Here is a 25,352-nt window from a genome sequence, read left to right as displayed (position 1 = left end):
TTTCCGTAATAAAAAAGTTGACACAGAAAAATTGTTAAAGACATCACCTAAGTGTGGCCTCCCACAGTCAATATCTGGGAGTGAATCTGACTCAGAACCCAGACATCCTTTCGCAAAGATTTTGATTCTCACCAAAGATTGGTTTAGCCTGGAGTGGGAGTGGATGTAGTTTCCCTCTCAAAAAACAAAACCGTCTGCCTTTCTACTTCCTCATATTCAGAAAACAAAATTAACCTCAGGACCAGATGCATCCTCCTCTCCAACCCTCCCCCCCTACCAACTGCAACAAAAATCTTCATCGTTTATAGTTTTGCCATGTAAGGGATTAAAGTTAAACTCAGAAAAGGACTTCCCCTGCTTCCAGAGTGATCCCGCAAAAGTAAAAGGGGTGAGAGGCTTTGGAACGCAGAGCCAACAGGATGACAAAATGACCTACGGAGAGCAAGACCCAGGATTTGCGCCCGAGTTCAAGATTAACATGTGTTCCTGCCTCTTCGACTCCTTTCAACCAGGCAGGGGGCGGAATAGGCGAATGGGGGCGGCCTTCCCGGGCATTTACAGCCTCCCTGGTCCAGTTGGCAAGTGGCAAGTTTACAGCAGGCGTGGGGAGTCCCCGGACGACGGCCAGGCTGCTGCGCGCGTGTCTCCGCAGCGGGAGGGCGGGTCCCGGTATCCGCCGGGGTGAGCCAACGCCCCCAGCGCAGATTCCAGAAGGGCGCAGTCAGCCCTGGCCCGGCTCCCTGGTCCGGTTCCTCCGGTCGGCCACGAGGAGCCGCCGATTACATAAGCAGCCCTCACCTGCCTGTTAGGTGACGGCTGGGGACACTCGGACCTTGACCCGCAAACAACCCCCTCCAAGTGTTTATTCGGAATCACCCGCGGCAGTCCAAATTCCCTGTTTCTGGTACCCAAAGCCCCAGTCATTGACACCGCACGCTTTATCTTGTTTCCTTTAATTGTATGCAGATTTAGCTTCCTTACTGGAAAGGGAGATCTTCCCAGACTGGATTAAGTTGATTTCAAACTTTCTTTCTCCCACCCCTAACCTGACACTTGGCATGGACCCTAGAATGGAGTATGGATTAATAAATCTTTGCTAAATTGAAACCATCCCCTAATTCCTCTTTCCCACAGAAGACTGATGTCTTGATAATCCCACTCAATTTTTGTGGACCGGCTTCACCTCACCTCCTCCAGGATGCCTTCCCCAGGCAAGATTCCTGGCTCTTCTTTAGGAAATGTGCACTCTCCCAAAGCCATTGCAGCCAGCTGCATCACAGCTCTGACCACAGTAGACGGGTGAACTCCTGGAAGGCAGAAGCAGCTTCTTACTCATCCTGGTTTGTCTCCCACTCTCCTTGCACAGTTCTTAGTGAATGAAGGGATACTTTGTAGCAAGGTTTTAATTTGAGGAGGTCCTTCCACCTGATCCTTAACCTTGAACTATGATCACTCCCTCTTCCCTCCCTGGGGAAAGGGGAGCACTGTTTAATATTTCAGCTGATGCACCTGAAGAGGGTCCTGGCCATTCATACAGTAATGTGGCTGGGAAGCCAAGTGGTTACTGAGGCCAAGGGCCTAGATTTCCATTCTCTAGTCCAGGGTGTTTTGTGCTTCTCCACACAGTTATAATACTTCTAATAACAACGTGTTTACAGAGCTTAATAGATTACTAAATAGTTTCATAGACATTATTCCATTTACACCTCACAACCTCTTGAATTACATATCGTTACATCCCTACATTCCAGATATGACATTGATGCTCAAAGTCAGGTCTTTTAACCCAAAGCACATATAAAAGCCATCTTGAAAATATAAAATCCCATAAAATATATGATAATATAGTTATAACAAATAAAAACCTTTCCATGGTATTGCCTCCCACCTTGACACCCTTAATTCCTGTATTAGTTTCCCAGGGCTGCTATAACAAATTGCCACAAACTGGTGGCTTAAAACAAGAGAAACTTATTCTCTCACAGTTCTGAAAACTAGATGTCTGAAATCAAGGGCCTACCTCTCTCAGAAGTGTCTAGGTAAGAACCTTCCTTGCCTCTTCTAGTTTCTGGTCTTGTAGATACATCAATCCAGTCTTTGCCTCCATCTTCACATGGCCGTCTCCCCTGTGTCTCTGTGTCCAAATTTCTTTTCTTATAAGGGTATCAGTCATATTGGACTAGCTATCCAGTTCACCGTAACCCAGTATGACCTTATTTAACTTGATTACATCTGAAAAGACCCTATTTCTAAAGAACGTCACATTCACAGTTACCAGGGGTTAGGACTTCAACATATCTTTTGGATAGACACAATTCAACCCATAACTCCACCAATCAGCCACTGGAAATCATGAGTATAAAAAAGAGAGAAATAATGACATTGGAAAACAGAGCCAAGGGCAAGATGTGAGGGAGGCTGAGATGTGGAGAAAGGAAGACAAGGCAGTCGGGGATAGAGGATGTACTCTCCAGGAAGAGTCAAGTTTGGTCCTCTGGGCTGGGGGACCAGAAGAACAAAAGAGATGGTCTTCAAAAGGCAGAAGAGGAGGGGCCGACCCTGTGGCACAAGCGGTTAAGTGCGCGCTCCGCTGCGGCGGCCCGGGGTTCACTGGTTCAGGTTTTGCCGGTTCGGATCCCGGGCGCGCACCAACGTACCACTTGTTAAGCCACGATGTGGCGAGGAAGATTGGCATGGATGTTAGCCCAGGGCCAGTCTTCCTCAGCAAAAAAAAAGAGGAGGAGGATTGGCATCAGATGTTAGCTCAGGGCTGGTCTTCATCACAAAAACAAAAAAGAGGACAAAAGGCAGAAGAGGAAACAGTGTAGTGGAAGTTGAGGAGGCACTAGGAGGGCAGAAGAACTGCTCCCCAGGGAGGGAGAGTGAGCAAGTGTCACCCCACTCTTAGGGAAGTCCACTGAAAGCCGCAGTAAGTGTCAAGAGACGGAGACCCACAGCTGAACCCCTCTTCCACCACGTGAAGCCCCCTTGAGAAGCCAGGGATCTGTGAGCTCCCAAAGCATCTTCCCACAGACACTTCAAGATCATCAAGTCATCTTGTCGCCTTCCCCACATCTGTTCCCACTGCCCTGTTTTCTACTCATTTGTTGCCACCATCCCCCACTCAGTCACCCACCCTGGGTGTTATCCTCAACTCCCTCTTCTTCCTCATTTTGACAGTCCTTCAGGCCCTAGCCTGTTGATGTTAGCTGCTACTTCAGGACTCCACACACTTCCTTCCATCTTCCAGCTGCCTAGGTCAGGCAATCAGCCCTCCTCTGGTTATGATGATAGCTACCTCCCTCATCTTCTTGCCTCTAGACTTATCCTGCCCAATCTATCCTCCATGACCGAGGCCAAGGTAATTGTTTTCCAAAATTTTATTATGAAAATTTTCAGACAGAAGAGTTGGAAGAATTTTACAGTGACTACCCAAATACCCACCACCTAGATTCTATCATTAGCATTTTACTATAATTGCTTTATCAAATGTTTCCATCTATAGTTCCCTTTATCCACCCATCAGTCCATCTTATAATTTTATGCACTTAAAGTAAGTTGCAGACATTCAAATGATTTGTTTTAAAACATAATCTGATCATGTCAGGACTTACTGAACTTTCAATGGGCTTTCAATGGTGTCCCCTTTCACTGAAGGATAAAGTCCAAACTCCATATCATGATTTGTAAGTTCCTCCAGCCTAATCCCCCCCACAATGTACTTCCTATTTTTCACTCTAATAAGATCAATTGCATGTGAAATTCCCCACTCACCGTGCTGTTTATGCTATCCCTGTCCTGCTCTTGTTGTCCCTTCTCATGAGATTATCCTCGGCCTCCAGGGCCTCAAGCATCCCCCTCCCCAGAAAGTCTTTCTTGATATCCCACCTCCCTTACCACACTAGTATAGCTATACCTCCTCTGTGAGCATTAGCAGCCCCCAGGGCATACTTCAGTCATAGCACTTATCTCCATAAATCATAATGATCTGTTTATTTGTCTTTCCCACGTCTGCCCCCAACTGAGAGCTTCCTGAAAAATCATGGATCCTGTTTTATTTGCCTATTGTCCTTGGCACCTACAACAGTCTGTGGCATATGTGGGTGCCCAATAAATATTTGTTGAGTGAATGCATAACTGGTTTTGTCCCTTCTGACAGGACCTTCTGCCTTTATGTCATCTTCTCCCACACAGCCTGAGCCTAGATCCTCAATGTAGATCCCAGAGGGTGAGAATGAAGAAAAGAAACACTGGATGTTATCAACGTCCTGCAGTCTAAGACCCCCAGAAACATACCTGTAGTTAAACAAGTTGGGTTTATTACCTTCAGCAAGAGAGAATGTACACCATAGGGAAGTGTAGGACATCTCAGTAAGAGAATGCTAGGGAAAAAACCTATTCTAGGATTTGGGCTTCGGTTAGGTGATTTGGGGGAGGGTCTAAGGAAGTAGGGATTTGCTCTAGATTGAATGCTGTCAGAAAGCAGGGTGAATCCTATGACTGGATACCTCAATCCATCCCATCTATAGGGCAGGGAGAATAGAATGAGGATAAAGCTGTAACTGGTAAAGAAGCAGTAATCATTCCTTTTGGTGTTTGGTATTTTGTGGCTGGGACAGTGACCTTGTTTTCATCTGTGCTCAGACAGAAGTATGAACTGGTCTCACTTTGTCTCATTTTATCATGGTCTCAGAATAAACTTGTCTAAGGTCGGTGTTCTGTAAGATAGCTTACACCTTATAGGAGGAGAACATGGTTTAACTACTGAGTGTCAGACTAGCTTCTGAATGTCAGAGGCTGCTCTTTTTTTCTTTCTCAGTGTTTAGGTGGGGAATTGCAAAAAGGATGAATTAGTGGAGTTGGGGCATGTGTGTATATCTGTGTAGAATCCAGTTCAATGCAAGAAACTTTTCAAGTAGAGCAAGTCTCAGAGTTTATCTCCAGTGTGCAACCCGCAACCCAGCCATATAATTCCAGGTCAAATGGCTGACGCTTTCAGCCCTCATAGTCACCACCCCCATGGCCATGGGAGGGGACAGTTGACCCTGGGCACCGTGAAGCTGAGTTGTGATTGGGGAGGGGCCGTTGCCTTGGGTGGCCTTGGTTGCGACCTCTCCTAGGCTTCTCCTCCCTAGATATCCCTCACTTTCCAGGGGCAGAGACCCTGTAGCTTGTTTTCTTAGCCAGGCTGTTGTTGTTTGTCATCCTGCCTGGTATCACAGCCTCCCAGTGACTCCCATACCTACTCATTTGAGCCCCGAGGGAAACCTATTAGATATGAATTCTTTGTTGATTTTGTGACAGTGGCCTTTGACCAGACTGATCAAGCTCCCTGGACTCCAAGGGCCTCGCTGTCTCTGCTCCCTGCCTTTTGGGGTGATGATCTCACTCTTGCTGTCAGTTTTTGGGGATCTGATGACTCACTGCAAATGCCTGGCACCTGAGTCCTCTGGGACATTCTCTAAGGAGGTGGGGCCATGACCTTTCCTCCTTCAGTCCAGTGCTTCTGTCTGACTATTAGTGAGTCCCCTTCGCTGACAGAGCTCTTCACATTTTCTTCAAATCAACAGCTCTGAGGTTACTGCTTCCCGCCTTCTGCCTTCATCATCCCTTTCTGCCAAAGGTGGCATCTCTCCTGTTAAAGGTTCCTCGCTCCCCACCCCTACCCCCCAATGCCTGGCTTTCTTTTTCACTTCCTTTTGTCCTGCCCCAATGCTTGTCCTTTCTCTTCCTTTAGGTTCAAATCTAGTTTTTACCAGTTGTGCTTACTTGCTCTAAGACCTTGAACAAATTACTTAAGTCTCTGGGCTTCAGTGTTCGCATCTGTAAACTGTGGGTAATGGTAATTACCTTTTAGTATTGTTGTGTGGTTAGTTTTTTTTTTTTTTTGCTACACAAGTAATTAATATATACATTCATTTGTAAAGAATTTAAACCAGACGGGTATAATGAAAGTCTCCTTTAGCCGCTGTCCTCCTGAATCCTAGTTTGATGTGGTCCTTCAGGACATTTTTCCATGCATTTTCATATATATTTATATACATATGGAGATATATACATGAACCTGTGTGTATGTTTTTTTGAAATAGCTATAAAGTGAGGATAGTGGGGATGATAAGGATATCTGTTTGTGGACCAAGTGAAGTTAGTGTTTAAAAAAAAATTAAAACAAGCCAGCCCTCCCTCCATTCTCCGCCTGCAGCCGGAACCATCCTTGATAGTTTAAAACAGGTTTAATCAGAGTGTGTTTCTTCCCTCTTAAAAACTCTGAGACTTGCCTAGGAGAACAGGGTTGACATTAAGCCCTAAGCGTGGCAAGCTCCTGTCCATCTCAGCTCCAGCCTCAGGCACGACCCACCATCCTCACCACAGATGTAATCCTCATAGAGGTGAACTGCCTGCCATTCTCCAGACACGGCTTGTTCTCTCTGGCTTCCCTGTCTCCGTACTCCCTCTTCCATCTGACCAAACCCTACCCTGTCTGTTTCTTTAATATGGATCATAACTCACAGTACAAAACATTCTGCACTTACTTTTTCTTTTAATCATGAATCTTAGAGATCTTTTCAGGTCAATCCAAATAGGTCTTCCTCATTCTTTTTAACTGCTACATGAATTAAATTACATAATGCATTATAAAAGCACTTTGCATGCTATCTGGCATGTCGGAATGCTCAATGAATGTTTCTTTACTTCATTTAAGTTCCTATTACCCCAGCATAATGGAGAAACACCCTCATTATCCCATAACACAACAGTGGTAAGATCCCTCCTCAACCCTTACTACAGCTCTACAATGGTTTCAAATAGATCATGAACTAAACGTCACTGTTCTCCATCCAGTTCCCTTCACATCCCTCCTTTGTTCTCTTTTAACACACTCAAGTCCTTGGAGCTCTCCCACACACTGTGTCTGCTTGCTTATGCCTCAAAGGCCCTCTCCGCCCCCTCCTGCCATCCTCTGGGGAAATAGTTCCCTTCTTCTAAGACCAGTGCGTCATTCACTTCCTCTATGAAAGCTGCCCTCCCCCAGAGGAGAGCCCTTAGTCCTCTAGACGCCTCCCTGTTCTGTTTGTACTGCCCACATCACTCCCCAACTAGAAGCAAGGCCTTTTGAAGGCGCTGTCTTAGTAACTTCAGTGCTTAGCATATTGCCTGGCAAGTAAAGAATGCCCCATAAATGTTTGTTGGTTGAAAATCTTCAACTTCCTCAAAGTCTAATCTCTCTTTTTGATTTAATATGCCTCATACAGAAGCAGCTGCAGCTGTGGTATAAAGGATAAAGTACAGCATTTAGATTCTTACCAGCTGTGTGATTTGGGGCACTTCACCTCTCTGAGCCTCAGTTTCTTGATCTGTAAAATGGGAGTAAAGATATCTACTTCATAAGGATAAAATAAATTAAAATATATGAAAGTGCTCAAAACATGTAACAAGTATTATTATCACCCCTTCTCCAAATTCATTTCCAACTTTACTTAGTTCTGACAAAATCTTTTCCCAAGTCCAGACACATCTGTGAGACCATTTCTCTCCTCCCCATCTCTGTCTCCCATTCATTTCTGGTGCTGTTGTTTCACCCTCCCGTCTCCTTCCTCTAATTTGGTGGGCTCTGTTCTCCTCTAATTCCTCCTGTGACCACTTGTCTGCAGCCTTCACCTTTCTCTTAGGCGTAAATGAATCTTCACAACTTCCTCACAGCCATCCCACGAGCTTTGTGGGAATCTTTTCCTCCCTTCCTTGAAGCCCCTCCCTGTCCTTCCTGCCACACACGCCACCCCTTGGGGCGGGGGTGCCGGGCATGGCTGTGGATGCCTCTACCAAGCACTGGTTTCAAAGACGCTGGCCAAGATGCTCAGAGATGGCAGATAAAAGGGCACGATATGCTACGCTCTGTGAAAGGAGGGGCTTGATGAGGGGAGCCGCAGAGTCCACAGCAGGTCCCAGGGCCGGTTTTCCTCCCGGAGATGCAGGGCAGAGCAGGACAGGGCTGGAGGGGTGTGTGTGTTGGGGGAGGGGTGGTGGGAGTACATCTGAGGCTCCCTCTGAAGTCAGAGGGAGAGGATCTTGAACTAATTGGCAGGCTGGATGCCAGCAGCATGCCAGTGATGTTTTGGCGACAGGTCACCAGGGAAGAGGAAGGAAGGGCAGGAGGGAGAGTCTGTCATGTGGGCCATGACCCGAGAGGCACGTGGGGCTCTCTCAGCTGCTCTCCAGCTCATTAAGCTTTTCTAGGTCACTCTCTGTGTTGCTGTCTCCCTCGCGGGTCCCTCTGCTCTGCCGCACGCTTCCTTTCATGTTTCTGACTTGGTTTCTCTGACTCATAGTCCATGTGTCTGACTCTGTGTCTGTGTCCGGGAGTCAGAGTCAGAGTTCTAACACTGTGTTGGGGGAAGAAGCCCTTGAGTCTGAGCCCTGACTCTGCCTCCTGCAGCCTTTGGTGTTGGGCAAGTAAGTACGGGCCCCAGTCTCTTCCCTGTAGCTGGATTTTATACCCTCTCCTGAAGTAGTTAGTGAAATTTACAAAATAAAAAAATAAGAAGCTTTGAAGCTAATAAATTGCTATATAAACACGAACTATTCTTTTTGGTTCTGCCACTACTCATAATGTCATATGCTTCCACGGGGCTGCACAGTTCACAAAGCTATTGGATATCTGACGGGCAGCTCAGCTTCACATGTTCACCGTTTAACTCCTGGCTTCTCACCCAGATCAGCCACTCAGTCTTCCGCACCACCGTCACTGGCAGCTCCATCCTCCCAGGTGCTTGGGCCAAGTCCCTTGGAGCTTCCTGACTCTTCTTTTGCTGTCACATCCCATATCCAATCCAGCAGCAAACCCTGTCAGCTTTCCATCAACTCACATCCAGAAGTCAGCCCATCCTTGTCACCTCCATCCCCTACCAGGCTCACCTCACTGGTTACCACAGACAGTCCTCACAATGGCTTCAAGACCCCGCACACTCAGCCCATCACCTCTCTAACTCCCTACCACTCTCCCCACTGCTCCCTCCGCTCTAGGCACATGGCCTTCATGCTAAATCTCACACATCAACAGCTTCTGCCTCAGGGCCTTTGACCCTGCCTTTCCCTCAATCTGGATCTCTCTTCCTCCAGATAAAGCAATTGGCTAATTCTTTCACCTATTTCAAATCCTTGCTCAAGTACTACCTATTGAAATTATAACCCTGCCCACCCTATCCAGCACCGCTATCTTCCTTCTCAGCTTTATGTTGCTTTATGGTACCTATCATACATTTCACTTATTTATTTGTTAATTATCTATTTTATCCATCAGAATAAAATTCCCATGAGGACAGATTCCTGTCTGCTTTGTTCTCTGCTAAGTCCTCAGCTCCCAACACAGTATTTGGCACATAGCAGGTGCTTAATAAACATTTGTTGAGTAAATGAATATAAATTATTTGCTTTGATCCTTAAAACAATTCTTTGATGTAAGTATAGTTGTTTTCATTTTATAGTCACAAAACTAACAAGAGTTGAGTCAAATGTTGAAAACACACTGTTTCCAAGTGGGGTGTATGGTCCTTCATCTCTGCAGGTTCCTACCTATTTTAATCAGAATGGGCAAAGGCCTCAGTTTTCTCAGTTCTGAACTGAGGGGCTTGGACTAGTCGATTTCCCATCTGCTAAAGGATGATGCCTCCTCAGCTGCTTCAGTCCAAGTTCTTCTCCCTCCTCCTAGCCTCACCCCTTCCTGGGTCCGGGGAAGAGAGGCTAAATGGTCTACCAGGTCCACTAGGAAACTGTGGACCACAGAATCATGGGCAAGCTTTCCATTTCTAGCTTCCTACACTCCATCCATCTCACTGCCGGAGCCTCTGATTCTGTCCAGGAAATGAGATGACTACAAAGCAAAAAAAAAAAAAAAGAGAGAGAGAGAATAAGAAAGAGAAAATGATGGAGGAGAAGGCAGGGAGGGAGGGAGAGATGGAGCAGGCAGGTAAGTGCATGTTAGGGAGGATTCTGCAGAGAGAGGCAGTGGTTGTGCACTGTTGTTGACTGAAACAAGATATCTCATCACTCTGTCCTTCCTCCTCTCTGTGACTCCATCTCAACATCCAAAGCTCCTTATTTTCTCTAATAGCACTTTTCCATAACAGCACTTGCATCGACCCAGTTGTCCATTCCAGGAATTAGGAATTCATCGTTATCTTCCTCTTGCTCACCCTCAATGACCATTCCAACACTTCCATCAGTTCTATCTACAAAATATATTTCAAACTGGCCTACTCATTTCCAGCTCCACTGGCTCCCACCTAACTTAAGCCATCATCATCTCTCACCTAAGTTACTCAAATGGTTTTCTCTCCTCAGAATGACCATCTCACCCACCTCTGGGGGATGCCATTAGCATGTAGTGGCCCTGGGTCTCTCCCATTCCACGCCTGTCTTATTCTACTACTCAAAACTTAAGACCCTGTATATCTGGTCTCTGTCTAAGTCTTCATTCACCTTGTACCACATTTACCCCCAGCTCACCGTGTGCCAGCTTTGTTTAAATTAGCCCAAGTTGTTCTTGCCTCGGAATCTTTGCAAAGCTGTTCCCTCTGCCTAGAATGGCCTTCCCTCCTCTCTGTGCCTGGTGAACTCTTATTTATCTCTTGGGTCTCCCCTTAAATGTCACCTCCTCAGAGAGGCCTTCCTCAACCTCCCATCTACATTAGAGCCCCCTGCGATTAGTCTCTGTGCTGGATCTTTGTGGATTTGCCAGATTTGGCACATAAAAATACAAGACTCCTATTTGAATTTGAATTTCAGATAGATAATGTATCATTTTTTAGTATAAATATGCTCCATACAATATTTGGGTGATACTTCCACCAAAAAGAAATCCATTGCTTATGTAAAATTCAAATTTAAGTGGATGTCCTGTATTTTATCTGGCAACTCTAGATATGTGGATTGACTTCACTCCTCTTTTATTTGGGGAGGTTGGAAAGTAAAAAGCTATTTCTCAGAAATTTTTGCAGGTAGGGTTCTGGACGTGAATTAGGTTCTGCCAATTAGATGCATTTGTATGAGATTTGAAAGGCGGAAGTGAGGCGGAGGCCGTTTTCCCACAGTAGAGAGGGTGGACAAGCCCCAGTAAACATGGGAGGTCCATGGCGTGGGACGGTGGGGGCAGTGGCCGCTATGCCAGCAGTAGCTGCAGTCTTTCTGACCTATGGTGATTGACCTTGAAGGCAAGAGTCCATTTAGGACCTCTTGACTTCTAATCCTCTAGCCCTTTCAATGATTTTCTTATTATCTAGTTCCCTGTATTAAATTTCTTGCTGCTTAAAACATCTAGAGTGATTTCTGCTTCCTGCACTGAGGCCTACCTGCCACAGTTCTCATCACCCTGTACTTTCTTTCATGTTACAGTGTGTGCACATTGTGATTTTTCAGTGTCTCTCTTGTCCACAGACTCTAAGCTGCCTGAGGGCAGTGGCTTTTATGCTCCCATAACACCCCAGTGTGGCCGTGCATGGGCCTCGTCATTTGCTCCTTCTATTGCTTTTGAAGCTGGGCCTCGACTCTGGACATATAGTAAGTGGTCAGTTAATACCTTTTTAATTGAAATAAGTGTCTAAGAAAGAGGAAGCAACCTGCTTCTGCACTCCTAAGGGATAAGGATCAGAAAGCCTCCCCTACTTACACACCAGTTATCTTGGACAAGCTAGGTCACACCTCTGGGCCTCAATTTTCTTATCTGTAATGTAAGGGGAAGACTATGTGGTTTGAATGTCCTTTTCTAATATTCTCCAAATCTATGATTCTTTGAACTCTGTCATAGAGGTGGGAACCAGAATCAAATTAGCTACGTTTGGTGCACTGCATAGTTTAATAAATTATTTGTTTGGAAGATTTATTCTCCCTGATGGGGAATGGACATGGAAATGGGATGCTCATTTCAAATGTAAATATATGAAGGAGGACAAGAGTTAGAAAAGGAAATGGACGGGGCCGGCCCAGTGGCATAGCAGTTAAGTTCACGCATTCCGCTTCAGGGGCCCGAGCTTCACCGGTTAGGATCCTGGGCGCAGACCTGCTTATGGCTCATCAAGCCATGCTGAGGCCACGTCCCACATAGAAGAACTAGAAGGACCTACAACTAGGATATACAACTACGTACTGGGGCTTTGGGGAGAAAAAACAAAAAGAGGAAGATTGGCAACAGACGTTAGCTCAGGGCCAATCTTCCTCAAAAAAAAAAAAAGAAAGAAAGAAAGGAAAGGAAATAGAGAGAAAACACTACTAGGACTCAGTGAGTGTCTATATACATAAAGTGGACCATGTAAAGTCCCCCCTTCAGTGGCATTCCACTGCTTTTATTTATTTTTTTAATTTTATTTATTTTATTTTTTTCCCCCAAAGCCCCAGTAGATAGTTGTATGTCATAGATGCACATCCTTCTAGTTGCTGTATGTGGGATGCGGCCTCAGCATGGCCGGAGAAGCAGTGCGTTGGTGCGCGCCCGGGATCCGAACCTGGGCCGCCAGCAGCGGAGCGTGCGCACTTAACCGCTAAGCCACGGGGCCGGCCCTCCACTGCTCTTAGAACAAAACCCAACTCCTTATCCTGCTTGCTAAGGCCCTGCACAGCCTGGTTGTTTGTATCTCTCCATCTCATATCAAAGCTTTCTCAGCACACCTCACAGTGTGTGATCTTCATTGAGATATTCCCCACTTCAGGGCCTTTGCACCTGCTGTTCCCACTGCCTGAAAAGCTCTCCCCCAACTCTTCTCACTGCTGGCTCCCTCTCATCAGCCAGGGCTCAGCTCAAATGTCACCTCCTCAGAGAAGCTTTATCTGATACCCTATTAAAAGTAGTACATACCTCCTCCACTTCATTCCTCATATTTACCCACTTTATATTCTTCGAAGCACTTATCACATCTATAATTATCTTGTTAATTTATCTGTTTACTTGCTAATTGTTAGTCTTTCCCAATAGAATCTAAATTGCCAGAGGATAAGGGACCATGGCTGGCTTGTTCACCACAGCACCCTAACCCCTAGAACAGTGCTTGACACATAATATGTGCTTAGTAAATAGTTGTTGAATGATTAAGTGAATGGACGAATGAATGCTCAGCTCCTAAAGGAACACTGCTAAGGGAGCGGAGAATAAGAAGGGCTAGGGAGGGCCGGCCCCATGGCTTAGAGGTTAAGTGCGTGTGCTCCGGTGCTGGCGGCCCGGGTTGGGATCCCGGGCCTGCACCGACGCACTGCTTCTCTGGCCATGCTGAGGCCGTGTCCCACATACAGCAACTAGAAGGATGTGCAGCTATGACATACAACTATCTACTGGGCTTTGGGGGAAAAAATAAATAAATAAAATTATATATAAAAAAAAAAAGAAGGGCTAGGGAACATCAAGAAGAGAAGAATGAATAATGAATATTTAAGGGGGCATTTAAAGGACGGATAAAGGACATTGATGGGGAGGTTATCAGACGGAAAGAGAATAATTGGGCATCTGAACTTGAAGGAGGGGCAACATCTCAGAGAAACTGCTAACCCTAAGCAGGGTTTAAAGGGAGAGGGAAGAAGGAGGCTTCCAGGAGGGACAGAAAAGAGGAAGTAAAGTCTCAGAAGAGAGGAAGTAATACTTAAGGGAAAGAGCACAGTATTTGGTGGCGGTGGGTCTGAATTTCAGTCCTGGCTCTGCCTCTAACCAGCTGTTTGAGCCTAGGTAAATCCCTTACCGTGCTGGAATCTGAGGCCTTGCTGTAAAATGACTGGACTCTTGGCCCCAACGCTGTTAAAGGGTTAGATGAGAGACCGGGCCCTGAGGGTATCATCCCTATAACTTGGGTCATGTCTTTGAGCATCGGTATTGTTCGGTTAATCTGGTTGAATCTTCATCCTCTATCTCTACCTCAAGTCTACCCCTCCTGAAGCTGCCCTCCCCATCAGGGGGTGTTTTATCCAGAGTTCTTGGGGCAATTGCATAGGAAAGCTGCCCTGCTCTAATAAAACTTCCAGTTATGTTAAAGCACATCGTAAACAGCAAAGTCTTTTTAAAACATGAGTCATTATAGAAGCAATCAAGATTGAAGAAAATCTTTGGGAAAGAGCCTGGTGAGTGGGAATTGGGAGGAATTGCGGTCTCCTTCAATTGTGGGCCTTCTTTTCCCACTTCAGTTTTCTCCCCAAAGATGCTTCATATTCTTTGTTCAGGCTTTTTCATTTCTCTCTCACTCAACCCAACCTGCCCTTCATTTACAAGTCACCTTCTCCAGGAAGCCTTCTTGAAACCATTCTCACTCATTCTCATGTGTATCAACATATCCTCAACCCACTCTTCTCCCCTCCGTGCACCTTTACAATTCGGTAATGACAGGTCTCAGTTGACGATGGATACACCTTATTTGCCTTATCATACTCTCTAATTCAGAAATGGCAGATTTGGGTTCATGATGGATACACTTTGCCTGCCTTATCACACTCCCTAAGGGCGGGGACCATCACTGTCTTGTCATCAGTCTCCCAAACACCTCTTCGTACCTACCTTTCCCCCTTGAAGCCTCCTAAAAACTTGTGGACTCTTTAAAAGGATGAGCATGTTACTGATATGGAGGAGAGATAGACTGAAGAATAAACAAAAAGAGAAAAGGAAGAGAAGGAACAGAATCGAGGGGATGAGATAAGGCCTGTCTCACCTCCAGCATTCCCCAGTATTATGCATGGGTGTTGAGCTGGAACATTCCACAACACCACAAGTGGACATCCTGGAAGGAGCGGGAAAGGAATGGGAACAGTTATGTGGGAGGCACCTATAGCAAGAAGATGTGATGCTAACAGAGAGGCAGGATCCAGTCATGGTCAACTGGAACAAGCCAAGCCAAGCCAACCCAACACCAAAACTCACCTCCACCCATCCAGCTCTCTGGAGATAGGATGAACCCAAGGAGGGATTCAGAGATCAAGTACAGAGTTGTTAGGGATTCTGGTGAGGGAAGGAGACAGTCTTGAGAAGAGAAACATCTCCTGGCAGGGTTTGTCTCCAAAAGCCTTTTCCCTGGAAGGTGCTTCCTAGAACCATTAGGTGTGAAGTCATGGTAGCCATGGTGGAAAGGCGAAGCTAAAGCATTGTCAGCAGGAATCCTCATCTTCTGGTTATAGAAGGCAAATGGCAACTAGGCCAGGAGCTTCCTGAGCTAGACTGAATGCTCTGGAGGAAGAGGGGCCCAACCAGAAAGAACAGCAAGTGCGACGGCCTGGCAGTGAGATCAGCCTTGGCATGGCCAAGGACAGAAAGTACAAGGCACCGTGGCTGGAGCATAGGGATGAAATGCAGAGGGGCAGGCCTACCTGTACACCTCGTCATGTAAGACAATGGGTCCCTCCTGCCCCCACCAGCTAAACATTGGAGTCACCTGGAGAGATTTAATAGTCTTGATGCCTGGAACCCATCCCCAGAGATTCTGTTTAATTGATCTGAGGTGTCTCCTGGGCATCAGGAATTTAAAAGTTCCCCTGATGATTCTAATGTGCAACCAAGGATGTGAACCACTGACAAGATCTTGGGGGCCACAGCAAGGCACTTGGATTGGTGACAATACAAGTGTCCTGAAGAGACTCAGAGACCCAGATCCAGAAAGAACCCAATGTCTAAGAAACCTTGGGGTGGGGGTGTAGCCAAGAAAATGAAGCAATCCAAAGGAAAAGAGACAAAAGAGAACAGACAAAAAGGCCAAGAGAGGCAGAGAAATCCAGAAAATGAGACAAATTGGAAGGGGCCAAACCAGACAAGTGCAGACAGGCCCAAAGGGCCAGAGACAGAGAGAAAGGGAAAGCTTGTGTTTTCGTTTCCCATTTGGTGCTATAACAAATGATCATAAACTTGTTTGAAATGTGTGAAACAACACACACTTATTATCTTACAGTCTATAGTTCAAAAGTCTGAAATGGGTCTTAGTGGGCTAAAATCAAGGGGTCAGCAGGGCTGGGTTCCTTCTGGATGCTCTAGTGGAGAATCCATTCCCTTGCCTTTTGCAGCTTCTAGAGGTTGCCCACTTCCTTTGCTCATGGCCTCCTTCCTCAGTCTTCAAAGCCTTCCAAGCTTCTGTCTCTCTGGTTGTCCTCTTCTGCTTCCGTCTTCTGCTTCTAAGGACCCTTGTGATTACATTGGACCCACTTGGAGAATTTGGAATAATCTCCCTATTTTTTTTTTGTGAGAAAGATCAGCCCTGAGCTAACATCCATGCCAATCCTCCTCTTTTTGCTGAGGAAGACTGGCCCTGAGCTAACATCCATGCTGATCTTCCTCCACTTTATGTCACAGCATGGCTTGACAAGCGGTGCGTCGGTGCGCGCCCAGGATTTGAACCCAGGCTGCCAGCAGCGGAGCGCACGCACGTAACTGCTACGCCACGGGGCCGGCCCCAATAATCTCCCTATTTTAAACTCAACTGATTAGCAATCTTAATTCCATCTGCAAACCCAATTCCCCTTTGCCACGTAAGGTAATATATTCGCAGCTTCCAGGAATTAGGACATGGACATCTTTGGGGGACCACTGTTCTACCTAACATAACATGGAAGTCCATCTTTTATGAAATAGGTTATGGTTGTATCTGTAGTCTTTTACTTGGGTAGCTGTGCATTTTGTGAGCATTGAGCTGGGAGGTTTATTCCAAAATGAGTGTACATGTGTTTATTTGTGTAGGTTTGTTTATCAGGGTGTCATATTTGAGTGTCTCCCTGAAAAGTATGGGTGGGGGGAGAAGGATGCCTGGAGGGGGTGCCTAATAAAGTGCTGCTGCTCCATAAAGACTTACTGCTGTTGTATTGTTGTTCTTGTATTGTTGTTTATTGACAATAAAACTAACAACAGAGTGGCTCTTTGCATGTTTTCTTTGAGTATGTCTATTGGTCCCTAAATAATACTGGGTGTCCATCCCAGTGATATCTAGTGTGTATGAGACTATTCGGACATATCTGTGATGTTTGCGTTATATGAATGTATCTGTCTGTAAGTGTTGGGCACATTTGGGCATTTAGACATCAATGAATGTACACGCATGTTTGTAAACAGTGTGTGTGATCATAGTTGTAGACATCTGGAGGTTTACTTATTCACAAACCCCCAAGGGTATCCAGACAGAAAGGCCTAGCGTGAGAGAGGCTAAAGGGCTAGGAAGAGGAGGGAGCTGGGAGGAAGAGGAGAGGAGAGAAGAGGAGGGGAAAGGAGAAAAGAGACAGAGAGATGGAGATGAGGGAAGAGGGAACAAGGAAAGATCAGAAAAAAATCAGAAAGCAGAAGAAAGTTCTAGGGGTCTAAAAAAAGAGGCAGGGTGGAGTCACAGCAAGGGCACAAATCAGAAGATCTGGGTATGGCTCCACTTCTCATCATTCCCTTGCTGTGTGACCTTGGCAATGCCAGCTCTCTGGGCCTCAGTTTACCAAGAGAGTTGAAACAGATAACCCTTGGGTACATTTCAAAGAAGGAGAGAAAGAGAAAAGTGGACATAAAAACATACACAGGGAAAGATAGAGAGAAAGAACTAGAAAGAGAGACATAGGAAGAAAGCAACAGGAGAGGCCCTGGGAGCTAGCCAGAGGTAGAGCTGAGAGAGCCCAACTCTGACTCCTTGAGACAGGAGTGTGGGCGACTTCTCCCCACCTCTTACTGCAAAGCTTCAGAGTGTCCTCGAGCCCTTAATAAGTAAGGCAGGAAGATGGAAAGCAGAGAGGTGCCTGGAATGACAGCCACGCACTTACACTCACAGGCCTGCCAAAGCCACACAAACCAGGATCCAGCTTCTGGCCCCCAGCCCCCAGATGTAGGTGTGCCAGCCACCTGGAATGACTCACACCCTGGCCATCTGGGCACACATGCCAAAAACGAGTCTGGGCACCCTGCCCACCCGCACACCACAGGCGGAGGAGGATGTAAGATTCGGGCTCTTCAGGGGGTGACAGGGGGCTACCCTTCCCACACATTGCTACCTTGCCCTCAGAGCGTTCCCTAGTGACCACATCCTCGGCTCGAGGACCTAGGTGTCCTTTCCTCCCACTCTCCTCCTCCAAACTTTACTGCGAAGGGAGAGCACCAGATGAGGTGTTACGCAAGGCCTGATGTTTACCTCCCGCAGGGAACTCCTCCCTCGCTATAAAGCATGACGTGGTAGGGAGATTCGCAGAGACTGAGACTGAAGAGAGAGGCAAGCCCAGGATAGGGGCAGAAAAGCGTCAGAAAGTTAACGCGGGAGACGGAGAGAGGGGCACGGACTCAGCAAGCAGCAGGGGCGGTCCGCCGTCTGCGCGCTCGAAGGCGGTCGCGGTGGTCGCAGAAGGGACGGCGCCCGGACGCTGGCTCCCTATGGAGGCGCCCGAGCTGGGCCCGGGGCTAGTGGAGCGTCTGGAGCAACTGGCGACATGCCCGCTGTGTGGGGGCCCCTTCGAGGACCCCGTGCTCCTGGCGTGTGAACACAGCTTCTGCCGCGCGTGCCTGGCCCGCTGCTGGGGGACCCCGCCGGCGACCGGCACCGAGGCGTCCCCCACCGCCTGCCCCTGCTGCGGACTGCCGTGCCCCCGCCGCAGCCTGAGGTCTAATGTGCGGCTGGCGGTGGAGGTGCGGATCAGCCGCGGACTGCGGGAGAAGCTGGCCGAGCCCGGGGCCCGCACGGGGAAACGCCGAGGAGGCCGCATCCCCACCATGGGCTGCCTGGACCCGCACGGAGAGGTGAGGCGGGCGTGCGCTTCACGGGGCCGCAGCTATTGGTGTAAGGGGCAGATTCCTGGGGAATAGGGGAATGGTACCTCCCTAGCCCGATCCCTATGGAAGTTTAGGCAAAAGATGGAGTTGAGGAGAGAAAAGCAAAGCACGAGGGGGCGGGGGCTAACCCCTCCTCACCGTGAAGCGAGAGGGGCCAAGGGAGGACGACGGGAAGGAGTTGACACTTTGCCCAGAGGAGAGGGGGCTGGACGGATGCCTGGATCTGGTGAGAGGAGCTGGAGAGAAGGGGTTGGGGCACTAGACAGAACGCTAGGAGCCCCCCGGAGCCCCCGCACAGAGCGCGGGAACTGCGGGAGGATGGGGAATGACGCCGCTAGGCGCCCCGGAGGAGGAGACCCGAAGAGCGGTGGGAGCCGGCCGGGGGGTCGGGGAACGGCGGGAGGAGCTGACTGGGGCGGGGGCGAGCAGGGGTCCTGGAGGGGCTGGGGGAGGGGCGGGGATCAGAACTGGCATAATGGAGGGGGAGCAGGAGGGAGGGCGGAGAAAAAGCTGGAGTGGAGAGGCGGGTAAGGAAGGGGCTGTCAAAAGTAGGGAGGAAGGGACGGGGGAGCAGATCCAAACGCCCCTGTAGCGTAGCGGGGTTGGTTCCCGAGCTCTGGCCTTAGCCAAGGTGTGTGTTGTTTGTTATTATTGTCCTCAGCTCCTCCCAGGGCCCCAGGCAGGGGTGGCGACGGGTGGTGGAGGCGGGATTTGGAAGAACAGCCACTGGGCCTCTGGCTCCTCTCCATATCCCAGCCTTATTAGCTCCCTAACCCTCGCGTCCCTCCTGGGCCATCAACCAAGCCCCTTCCCTTGCCTGACCCCCAGGCGTCCGGAATTCCCGACTGGCTTCTCCCCAGCAGCCGAGCCGGTCTCAGGTCATGCTTCCGCCCTTTGAAGTCTACATAGACCTAATTAGTCTAGGTGTAATTGGCATAATTAGGCAAATTACCTTTCATCTCTCCCCTTCACCACCATACTGCTCTGCTCCAGTCGTGCCCAGTGGACAGTGAAGGGGTAAGGGGGAATCCTAGCGCGAATTTGGAGGAGGGGGCATCCAGCGCCCTCTCCTGGCTCCCATGGTACCCTGCAGATCTGTTCCACCTGGGACACATCCAAGTCCAGCTGCCTCCTTGGCCACGGTAGACAGACACAAAGCAAAGGGCCCCATAAACGCCATTGGGCTTTTATGGCAAGAGGGGAAGCAGCTTTATTATAGGGCTTTTATGCAGCAACTCTTAGCCCAAAGGCTCTGGGAGTGTGTTTGGTCTGTGTGATGGAGGGGGAGGGGGGCGTTTATCTGGGATACACCTCAGGACACTGCATAAGAATAGGAGCCCCTGAGATTGAGAATGAGGCTGGGGGGCAGAGGGTGCAGCAGGGAAAAGTAAGGACTCTGGGGGCAAGAAAAAAGCATGGATGAGGCTGGGGAAGGGGAACTGAGAGCACTTGGGGCATAGGTGAAGGGGAGGTCAGTAGGGGATAGAGTTAGGAGGATGCAGATGAAGTGGTGATGGAGAGAGAGTAAGCAAGGGTCAGGAAAGGGGAAGGGGGAGAATGAGAGGAAAAGGGAGCACAGGGGATAAAGAGGTGAGATCACTCTGAGAGGTGGGGAGGGACCTCACCAACTCAGATGCAGCTACCTGAGGACGGGGAAGAAGGGGGGCTCCCCACAGTATGAAGCCCAGAGCTCACATCCATGTTTTCTTCTGCCCACTCCAGGATACGAGGCAGACATGGAAAAGGTGAGTTCTACTTTTACTGTTCCTTCCTTTCCACTCCCAGCTGCCACATCCATCACCTTCTCACTGGGCCCACATCCTTGTCCCCACTCACAGAGAGGTTTTGTGGGTGTGGCGTCACCCCTTTTTGCTCCAGAGATGTGAGTGGGGTAGGGGTGGGGGCATCAGAGGGCAGAGGGTGTCTACCGATTTCCTGACCCTTCTCCCTCATCTGTCCAGATTTGATGCCCCAACACCCAAGTCATCTAACTCTGAGGATGATCTCCCTGAAGATTACCCAGTGGTCAAAAACATGCTTCACAGACTGACAGGTAAGGAGGGCAGAAGGAAGGGAACAGAATGAGAGTCTGTTTTAGGTTTGCACCCTTTTCTCTCAAAAACGATCACGTCCTTTTTGATGCCTGTATTAGTTTCCCAGAACTGCTGTAACAAAGCATCACACACTGAGTGGCTTAAACTTAGAAATTTACTGTCTCACAGATGTGGAGGTAGAAGTCAAGGCGTCGGCAGTGTTGGCTCCTTCTGAGGGCTGTGAGGGAGAATCTGTTCCATGACTCTCTCCTAGCTTCTGATAGCTTCTGGTGGCTTCAGGCGTTCCCTGGCCTGTAGACAGCATTCTCTCTGTGTCTTCACATTATCTTCCCTCTGTACACATTTGTCTCTGGGTCCAAATTTCCCGTTTTTATAAGGACACCAGTCATACTGGATTAGGGTCTACCCTAAGGACTCATTGTAATTTGATTACCTCTGTAAAGATTCTATTTCCAAATATGGTCACATTCTAAAGTACTGGGGGACTTCAACATATCTTTTTTGGGGGGGACGCAATTCAACTCATAACAATGTCTATCCTCAAGTCCTCATATTCCAGCCACTCTCCCCTCTTACCTTTTCATACACTCACACAACACACCCTTGGAGGTCAGCTGCCCCTCGAGAATCTCTGCTTCCACCATTTCTCATCACTCTTCTCCAGATGGGTCTCAGGACTCCTGCATCTCCCTGCTCCTGGTGGGACTCTGGGCCTTTTCTGCAGCTTCTGGGGAATTCCTTCCTCCATCACTCCCACAGCTGCCCACCACCCTTTAAACTGCCTAGAGAAGATGCTCTACCCTTTGGGTCACCCACCATCCCACCCAACCCAGATTACTTCTAGCACCCCTAATCCAGAAATCTTTCCTCAAAGCACTCCATATGCACAAGGCCAATGATTATTTCTTTCCAGTCCCTTTGGCTATCACCACTTTCTCTCTCCTCCTCTGCCCCACCCTCCCTGTAGAAATAGGCCTGTCCACTCCCACCTATTCCTGTGGGTGGGTGGGCTGGTTTCTCAGGATACCTTGAATTCCTCCCTTTGCCCCTCCCTTCTGTAACTTGGGGTTCCGGTACCTAGTATCAGTCTTCCTCTTTAGATCCACCTTCCTCATCTTGCTGACCCAGCCCCCATGCCCCACTCCAGATGCTGCAGATGGAGGCATCAGTCCTCACTCCTCCCTAGAGGTCAGGTCAGCCTCACTCTTCCCCCAGCCCCACAAGTCAGGAGACCTCTCCTTTGATCTCTGCGCTGTGCCCCCTGCCCTGGGCCAGCAGGGTCCTTCTCCAAGTCCAATTCTATAGAAGTGGCACATCAGTGCGCAGGTTGGGTCTTGCCCAGGCCTGCCCTTCATATGCCTTCACCCTCTTCGGTCCTACAGCTGCCTTTGAGCTGCTGTGGGGCCTCTCACAAGCCTGCTGCTGCGTATTCTCCCTTCTATCCCTCCTGACTCGGAAAACCCTCTCACGCGGTCCTCTGCCTGCCTTCCCCTCTCCAGCCGACCTGACCCTGGACCCTGGCACTGCACACTGCCGCCTGCTTATCTCCGAGGATCGCCGCAGCGTCCGGCTGGCCCCACCAGGGACACCTGCGCCCCCTGATGGCCCCGCGCGCTTCGATCAGCTCCCAGCGGTGCTGGGCGCACAGGGCTTCCGGGCTGGCCGCCACTGCTGGGAGGTGGAAACCTCGGACACTGCCTCTTGCAGAGACTCCTCCGGGGAGGAGGAGGAGGAGGATGGGGAGAGCCTCTATGCCGTGGGAGCTGCCGGGGAGTCGGTGCGACGCAAGGGCCGAGTAGGGCTGTGCCCCGCAGGGGCTGTGTGGGCCGTGGAGGGACGCGGTGGCCGCCTGTGGGCACTCACAGCGCCTGAGCCCACCCCACTGGGCAGCACCGGGCCCCCACCACGGCGCATTCGCGTGGACTTGGACTGGGAGCGGGGCCGCGTGGCCTTCTACGATGGCCGCTCGCTCGACCTGCTCTTCGCCTTCCAGGCGCCCGGCCCCCTGGGCGAGCGCATCTTCCCACTGCTCTGCACCCGAGACCCCCGTGCCCCGCTCCGCATAGTGCCAACGGAAGGCTGAGTCTCGCCCACAACCCCCATTCTAGTTTGGCCCATAACGAGGCTGCTTCCTTTTGGCCGTGGAAATCCCCACTCATTCCAGGGATCACGTCCACAAGCCCACTGCCGTGTATTGATAAGCACCCTCACCCACCTACATTGTCTCTTTTCTCCCAAATAGTAAGACTTCAACTGGCCTCCAGTTTCCACAGCCACACCCAAAGTCAAATCCATTCCTGCCCCCCTCCTCTTGCGCCTCTTCTCCTCCACGTCTACCCCAGTACTTCCCAACTGATCCCTCCCCTTCTACCTTCTATTCCAGGCCTGAATTGGGGACCAGGCCCTGACCCATCAGTATTGGTAAATGGCCAGTGTTTACTACAGAGGCCCTGCTAGTCAAATATTTACTTCCCACCCCTGCCTCGCCTAGTCTCAAAGAAGGGCCCAGTGCCTTCTCCACAACTCTAAGGTTTGGGCTTCCCTACCCTGTTGACTCAAGAGAAACAAGAGCCTACTCCTAAAAAACAGGAGACGTGACTCTGGCTTGGGCCTTAGGGCTTTCTAGAGAGCTTAATACCACCCCCGCCCCTCCTTTTTTTGTTGAGGAAGATGAGCCCTGAGCTAGCATCTGTGCCAACCCTCCTCTACATGTGGGTTGCTGTCACAGCATGGCTGATGAGTGGTGCAGGTCTGCGCTGGGGATCTGAACCAAGAACCCTGGCCACCAAAGCGGAGAGCACCAAACTCAACCACTATGCCACAGGCCCGGCCCCTTAATACCCCTTTTTTGGAGGGCAGGGAGAGAGGCAGGCCAGTTCTACTCCACTCTTGACGGCTTTCTGTGCTCACAGCCTTTCCCATTAAGAACCTTCTTAAATCTCCCCCCTGCACATACTCAAAGTAAGAAACCAATGGTGCTACCTCTCCTTTCCTCAACCTGGGAATGGCCCAGACACCCCAAATTTATCCTTGTATATAGCCTCACATCTTTCCCCATATGTATAAATGGGCCCATATTTAACACGTTTTGTGATGTTGCATTATTTATTTTGTGCATCTGTGGCAATAAATGAGATCTCCACGGTGGTATGGATTTGACTGATCTCTGCAACTAGAGATGCATGGCAAGAGGCCTGGAAGACAATATCCAGATCTCAGTAAGGGGTGGGGAGGGCCGAGAGAGCTGGCCATCTGGACTGGCAGAGACATCAAAGCCTAGGAAGGAAGGGGTAAGAGTGTGGTGTAGGGGACATACCCCCAGCTCTTTGCTCCCTCCCTTTTCCTTCCTCTCCCAGGGACCCAGGCCCCTGGCACTGTTTTAACTGTCTCTGAAGCTGGAAGACCAAAAGCTGAGGAGACAGTTGGCTCTAAGTGAGCCAGCTGTCAGAAATCCTAGATCACATGAGAAGGGTGACGAGAGAGGACATGACTATTTCTTTTTCCCTTAAAGGTGAGGATGACAAAGACCTTTCTCCTAACTCCTCTTGAGGGCATGAGAGGAGTGAGGAGGAGGGGAAGGGCTGGGAGCCCTGAGGTCTCCCATCAGACCTCATATCCCACAGGCAAGGACTAAGAGTTAGGACTATATAAATACATAGTTGAAGAGCTCTAAGCCAGGATTAACAAGCATAGCTGGGGCAAGATTGCCTGGAATCTGACTGGGACTCTGGCAGTGAAAGCTGGGGCTGTTGGAAACCCACTTTAAGTGTTTGGGACTCAGGGAGAGAGTGCAGGGGGCCAAGATAACTGGATCCCAGGACAGGCAGTTTGGCAGTGAGAACAAAGGGAAGAAACTGGGACCAAGATGCCTGGATCCCTGGAGAGAGGAGGATGGGTAATGGAAGGAGAAACGAGGGCTAAGGGAACCCAGAAGCCTGAGTTCTGGAATAGCAGCAAGTCAGAATTCCAGGTTCTCTGTCCACTCACCACTCCCTCTTCCCTCTATCAGGCAGAGGAGAGGGGAGGAGGGGGCTGGAGAAGGGATCAAACCATGAGTTTAGACCCCAGGTAGCCACATGAATACATTCAGGGCCAAACAGACACAGGAATGGTGGGGGAGAGAGGAATTTAGTGCTGCATTGGCCCTGGAGGGGGCTGGGAGGGGTCAGGAGGTTGGGGAGGGGTGGTGGGGCTCGGTCCCGGGGTTGCATGACGCCGTCCTTTGCGGTGGCCCCGTACACAGTGTGTATGACCACAGCCCTCCTCTTCCTCCTCATCACTCTCCGTGGAGCTCTCGCCAAAGGCCCGAGGTTTCTCATAAATACAGCAGCCTGGATTTGGAGGGAGGAGCCCAGTTAAAAAGGAGGAAGAGTAAGATGTAGAGTCTGTTCCATTCCCACTGGATCTCAGTAAAGATTCCTACTTCCACCATTGTCTCCTCCTACCTTCCAGGATACAGCTTCCCCAGGCCTACCCCCTGGGACTCAGGCACCCAACTCCCTTGTCCTTTTCGAGACCCAGGAATCCAAAGCTCTACTTCTCCCACCTCTGATACCTCTTGCCTT

At 49.3% G+C, this 25,352-nt stretch overlaps 2 protein-coding genes across 6 annotated transcripts in view; one reads left to right on the top strand and one right to left on the bottom strand.

Moving 5' to 3' along the window:
* The window catches only part of PPP1R11 (protein phosphatase 1 regulatory inhibitor subunit 11), a 37,510-nt gene that overhangs the window by 10,431 nt on the left and 1,727 nt on the right, over positions 1 to 25,352 (bottom strand). For 4 of the 5 annotated variants that reach the window (XM_014796286.2, XM_087438239.1, XM_087438238.1 and 1 more), the window contains one exon: positions 23,874 to 25,118. In XM_014796286.2, coding sequence (XP_014651772.1) covers positions 24,916 to 25,118 — 203 coding nt within the window. In that variant the 3' untranslated portion in view covers positions 23,874 to 24,915. Of the gene's footprint in view, positions 1 to 7,305; positions 7,356 to 23,873; positions 25,119 to 25,352 lie in introns of those variants that run through there. The other variant, XM_087438237.1, reaches the window with a different exon arrangement.
* Positions 18,192 to 23,933, top strand: RNF39 (ring finger protein 39). Its single transcript, XM_004441710.3, has 4 exons — positions 18,192 to 18,700; positions 20,456 to 20,478; positions 20,695 to 20,786; positions 22,287 to 23,933. Exons 1-4 carry the CDS (start codon positions 18,338 to 18,340, stop codon positions 22,868 to 22,870), a joined length of 1,062 nt encoding a protein of 353 aa, XP_004441767.2. The 5' UTR covers positions 18,192 to 18,337; the 3' UTR covers positions 22,871 to 23,933.

This window comes from Ceratotherium simum, chromosome 13 (assembly GCF_057802395.1).
Source record: "Ceratotherium simum simum isolate JZ-2026a chromosome 13, ASM5780239v1, whole genome shotgun sequence".
Taxonomy (NCBI): domain Eukaryota; kingdom Metazoa; phylum Chordata; class Mammalia; order Perissodactyla; family Rhinocerotidae; genus Ceratotherium; species Ceratotherium simum.
The sequence above is the reverse complement of the archived record's forward strand: the minus strand, read 5'-3'. Positions and strand labels throughout refer to the sequence as shown.